General features: G+C 37.5%; 1 protein-coding gene across 5 annotated transcripts; it reads right to left on the bottom strand.

Moving 5' to 3' along the window:
* Positions 1–1,041: 1,041 nt before the first annotated feature.
* dtx3la (deltex E3 ubiquitin ligase 3L a) lies at positions 1,042–3,963 on the bottom strand. Of its 5 annotated transcripts, none has more exons than XM_056248803.1 (5): positions 3,704–3,963; positions 3,467–3,586; positions 2,600–2,766; positions 2,017–2,228; positions 1,042–1,396 (listed from the first exon to the last, which is right to left on the bottom strand). In XM_056248803.1, the coding sequence occupies exons 2-5, from the start codon at positions 3,546–3,548 to the stop codon at positions 1,327–1,329; spliced, it is 531 nt and encodes a 176-aa protein (XP_056104778.1). In that variant the 5' UTR covers positions 3,549–3,586; positions 3,704–3,963; the 3' UTR covers positions 1,042–1,326. The 5 variants fall into 5 exon arrangements, with proteins under 5 accessions (XP_056104778.1, XP_056104776.1, XP_056104779.1 ...); XM_056248801.1 differs by having other exon boundaries at positions 3,727–3,962; XM_056248804.1 differs by having other exon boundaries at positions 2,600–2,763; positions 3,467–3,610; positions 3,727–3,962.
* Positions 3,964–5,762: the final 1,799 nt, after the last annotated feature.

The following is a 5,762-nucleotide window of genomic DNA, read 5'->3' on the forward strand; positions in this document are numbered from 1 at the left end:
ATGTAGGCGACAGTGTGAAACAGCAGCTTATGAATATGATTAATTGTTAACCCCTGGTAAATTGTGAGTAATGTGAAACTTGAAGCAAGATAAGCCAGGATTCCATTTTACCTGGGGTTTAGCATGGTTCAAGGTTAACTATTTCAAGTGGGAAAAGCTCTAAGATATAGAAAGATTTTGGTCATAATTTAAGGGCAGGTTTAGTCTTAAGCAGGTTTGTGACACATTCAGACAGAGCCTGGCTTCTTCAGGTTGTGAACAGAGAGAGAGGGGGATGAGAGAGCTGCGCAGATTGAAGGAGGATGGGGCAGGAACAGATTTGATAGCTGTCAGAGTCGTGGTGGAAGCTGACAGTCGGGACGGATGACTCCTGGCGGAGCGTCCACAAGAAAGTGGTTTAAGAACGCCCCTGGAGATGACGGAGCCCTCTCTAATGGGGCCTGCCAATCCGATTACTCTTTATTGTGAGTATGAAGCCTGGTGTGTAATTCAGTTTGAGGAGAACAGAGGGCCACCGTCAGCCTGGGAAAGTTCACACTCGGCAATGTGAAGACACATTTCAGGCACAGAGGAAATATTGCAGAGGATGTGTTGACTTCACCTGGCAGACTACCTTCACCTCACTACCTTTAAAATTTTAATGTTGAACTTTTTTCATTTATACTAAATTATAATCAATATTTGAGTCCGATTAATTTAAAGATGCACGTGAATATGAATCTGTTGTGATTGTTAACTGAAACTAAAACTTGAAGTAACAAAATAACAATAAATTAAAGCTAAATAGAAACATAAAAAATGAATAAAAATGACAAAAGCAAATAAAATGACTAAAAGTTAACTAAAATAAAAGTAAACGCTAATTCAAAATTGTAATAATAGTATATAAATAATACTAAAATAAAATTGATATGAACAAGAAAAATGTGACAACATTTACTGATTACTTAAAGAAATCCATAAAGGGGTTATATACATTTTTCATTATTTAAAAACACTTTAAGCAAATAAGCAATAGCTAGCAGTGAACTAAATTGTGAACTATACTGTCTTACTTCATGTTAGAACTCTGTTTTATAGAAAATACACAAGTCGCCAGCGTGCCCGTATGCAATATAGTTTCTGGCTTTGCATAAAGGTCCTCATGAACTATGTCAAATTGAACAGCCATGACAATGTTCTGTTGATTTGGCTGTAAACGTCAAACTCCATGTAATCATGCCACATCCATATCCATATCCATATCCATATCCATATCCTCGTCATGCAGATCAGGGTCATGATGAGGTTGGAAATTTTGTTGTAGTCATAGTAGTCCACTTCCTCTCATTTGATCCCTTTTACCTTGAGACTTTTCCTCACTGATTTCAAATAATTTGGATCTGGATAGCCCAAGCTGAGACAAAAGGAGAGAGAATGTTACCGAATCAACATTAAAGATGAACAACACAGAAAACACGAGAGAAATAAAATCGCACAAAATGTATGTTATCCTAAGATGTTAATTAAATGTTTAACATAATGATTTCCTTATGGTTTTAAAGGCAAAATATGATAAAAAAAAATTTGTGTAAATAAATAAAATAAAGATAACATTTTGAATAAAAACTCAAAAAATAATTATTTATTTGAATAAATAAATAAATGTTTTGTCTTTCTATATATAATGCCTTTATTATTTATATTATTATGGTTTTCATTTTTTCTAATAGCTTCTAAAGACGAAATCATCAAATTAACTTAACAAATATAACAAAAGCACTTAACAGAAAATACAATTTAAAAAATCTGAAAATAAATCAATTTTAATTGAATTGAAAATATTTATTTTCAGGCTTAAAAATAGTGTGTAGGGGGAAAAGACACTGCAAATGAATAGAAAGTAAATAAAAAAAAAAAAAAAGTTTTTTGGTTTGTTTAGTGAAGTAAGAATATATATATTCGAACTCTGCAATTATGAAGAACTGTGGTGAACACTGATCTATTATTTGGGATTCTTTTGTCATTATTATATACCTTCCAGATCCCTCGCTGTCCCGAGTCTTGAGGGGTATATCTGCGGGCGTCACGCAGTATTCACCGCTGAGATCGGCCGCCACAGTGAACAGCAGCTTGTGTTGGAAGGCCTGCTCCAGTAGCCGGAGGATCTTGGTCCCTGTGGTGTTCTTAGGCAGGTAGGCCACAGACTCACTCCCCCTGTAGCTATGACCCGGGTGCGGATGCTTATCCTGCAAGGCGAGATACTAAAGTTGATCACTTGCATTCAAAAACAACTCTGATTAAAAAAACAACAACAACTGATGGACACTATATGAAAGTTCAAGCACAGCGCTTTATAAACACTTGCGTCTATATATCATAACAGGGGATTTCAGTTCTGTATGAGCACACATCTGTCAGTGTCTGCATGTGCTCTGTGTAAGTGTATGAGAAACAGGCTGGACAGGATTCCACAGAGCAGAGAGACAGATAGCTGAGATGTTTTAGAGTTCTCAGTGATACACTGAAAGGTGTGTCAATTGGCTTTGTTATTTAAACACTGTCAAAGTGATACTGTAAAAAAAACTATGAGAAGAACTCATCATGATCATGAGCTCACCGACTGGATTCCTTCATAAAAGTGAAAGGTGATTTTAATGGTGTCACAGTCAGGATGTCCCGGCAAACTCCGTCTTTCGATGTTACAATTCATCTCCCCTCCATCTGGCTGGCTTCCTTCTTTTATCAGATTATTCTTTTTGTGGTTTTTTGATCTTTGAGTTTCTGCTTGAATTGTCATAAAATATAACATACACGCATTAATGGTGTTGCATTAGAATACAAATGGCATCTGCAAACACATACTGCATGAGCTTTTCTCAGAACTAAATTGACTTTCCTGAGCTACTTTTAATTGTGGATGTATGATGTCAGGTGTCATATCCAGGTATTAGTGTATTACATTAACTACTGAATGAGCAGGTTGCGCTAATGTTTCACATTACACAAAAAAATCTTAATTTTGAACAATATATCGATTTTTTTAATCATTTGAAACCTACAAAAAAATAATTGTGTGAAATAATTTGATTGAAAAGTGAGCTTGTATAAGGTCCCATTAACGTTAGTTAATGCATGAACTAATATTAACAATAAACATTTGTTACAGTATTTATTAATCACTTTGATAATGTTAGTTAATAAAAATAAAACTGTTACTTCATGTTAGTTTAGGTCCATTAAATAATGTGGTAATTTTAGGAATATACTAGCTGTTGTGAACTAGATTAATACATGCATTAAAAGTATTGTTAATTGTTAGTTTATATTAACTAACGTAGTTATCTAATGTTAACAAATGAAACCTTATTGTAAAGTGTTATTCATATTTAATTATCTAATGCAATAGCATTCATGCATTCTTAAAAGCGGAAAAACATCTAGATATTTATTTGTGGGTAATATTTGTCCCTCAAATAAACCTCACCTGTCTCACCCAGCGGTGGAGGACCTTTGCCGTTCAGGTATCTGGTGCAATGCATCTTATCCTTGCTCTGTGAAGCGCCCATGATCAGCTTCGAGTTAAATGAGCAATGATTTCATAGGTCTGCAGGTCATTGAAAAGAATAAGCTATAAGAATAAGATATCACAGAGGTTTTGAATCAGTACTGTTTATATCTAATCATTTGAACACATTAATATTTCATCTTTTAGTGCACTTACCTGATATGTTTTAGGATGCTCACCTGCTTCTCTCTTTCTTTAGGGTGAACTGCTCAGCTGCACTCAGGGTTGAATCTTTCTCATAGCTCACAGATTGCACACAAATAAATAAGGAAGAGAAGGTAGGTGCAGTTAAACCTGTTCTGGATGAGACTGCTGGTTGAGAACGGGAGGGGTTTTAAGGATTTCGGCAGACGAGAAAGACATGTTGTTTTCATGTATTTGTTTGCTTGAGGATTCAAAATGTTTCAACAAACTTTGAATGCGTTTTGTGTGTGCGTGTGTGTGTGAAAATAATGATGAATTGTTTAATCTGGTTTGTTAAAATAACTTCCCGTGCAGTGACTTCTCTTCTCTGATGACGTGCTTACCTGTCACTCACATTTAGATCGACCAATAGCAATCCACAACCATCCAATAGATTCCCGATGGACAAAATCGATTCCTGCCCTACATTTTTTCTTCTTCGAGAAGCCATTTCATCCAGATATATATAAGCTTGTTTCCGCCACAGAATACAAAATAAAAAAGGTAATTCAGACTTTTTATCTCACAATTCTGAGGAACGAAGTCTTTTTTTCTTAGAATTGGACTTTATAACTTGCATTTGCGGGGTTGATATCTCACAAATCTGAGAAACGATGTCAGAATTGCGAGATATAAACTCGCAATTGCTAGAAATAAAGTCAGAATTTCTCACAATTGCAAATTTATATCTCGCAATTTTGAGTTTATATCACGCAATTCTGTAGCCTAGAAATCTAGACGCACCCTAGCGGCAGCGAAAATTATTTCGCAGCCAGTGTGGTCTAGCAACTCTCCATTAGTCTCGCGTAGCCAGACCTTCAGACTGACGGCTGAAGGTCTGGAACTCATAGCAGCTTTCTTTGGCCAAGGCCCGCCCATAAGGCCGTTTGACCGACATGTCAAACAACCAATTACAGTTCGTTTCGTTCAGCGTCACGTTTCGGGGCGTGGAAATGTCCCCACAACAACAGACCGGCGTGCAACAAGTCAGTCAGCATAAAAAAATCAAAGAAGGAGAAGAAAACCGAACACAATACTGAATCGGCCAGCTGCGATGTCAGCGTCTGTTGTTTCATGTTTGCCCGCAAACGCGGCTGATAGGCCTACCTTCACAGTTAGGTACTTCACTTGATCTTCCATAATAGATCCTAGCTGTCAACATTGAACAGTGAATATAAGGGAGATTTCCCGGAATCCATCCCCAAAATAAGGGATTTTTTTTTACAAGATTCTTACCCACCACAAACTTTAAAAATAAAGCACTAATCATTAAAAAACTAAAGAGTTTATAACTACAAATGAGTGAGAGAGAAAGAGACAGTGTGTGTGTGTGTATGAGAGAAAGTGTGTCATTTTTTAAACATTTTTTATCAGAGAATGTTTAAATACTAATATCAGCTTACGAGGGAAACGGTACGTGGTGCTTCGGGGGCTGCTGGAGATGATTAGGGAGAGGTCAGTGCTCCTTTACCGATCAAAGCGCGCGCTGACACGGAGTATAATTGTTTATACTTGACGCGTCCGCACGAGTTGGATGCGCGTTGGGTGCGCAAGACCGGCAAGACCCCATTTCGCTTGGCTGTGTGCACAGCTTTTTTTGTAACAGCGCGCGCGGCGCCGCATCCGACGATGAACGACTTCAAGCCGAATCTGCCCGAGCATGTACGTCTCACACAATCAGAGCGTAAAAATACGGGATATTTTACGGGAAAATAATAAAACGGGAAGACAGCGGGAAAAGAGCTTAAATACGTGAGAAACCCGGAAAAAACGGGAGGGTTGACAGCTATGTAATAGATATGAGGGGACACACAACTAGTAAAGTTGGATCTGCTGGGAATCCTTATAAATGCTGACAAAGGGTCGGCCAGGCTTGGAAAATAATACTATTCCCAAATCCCGTCGGCAAACAGGCTAAAATATCTCTTTTTGTCTCCACTAAGTGCCTCAAACAAAACTCCTGGACATCTCTTAAAGAGTCTACGCCGTGAACCTCGCATACTTTTGAGAATCCTACGTTTAGCTGATCTTG

The sequence above is a fragment of the Rhinichthys klamathensis genome, unplaced genomic scaffold (assembly GCF_029890125.1).
Source record: "Rhinichthys klamathensis goyatoka isolate OS25496 unplaced genomic scaffold, OSU_Roscu_1.1 h1tg000059l_1, whole genome shotgun sequence".
Lineage (NCBI taxonomy): Eukaryota > Metazoa > Chordata > Actinopteri > Cypriniformes > Leuciscidae > Rhinichthys > Rhinichthys klamathensis.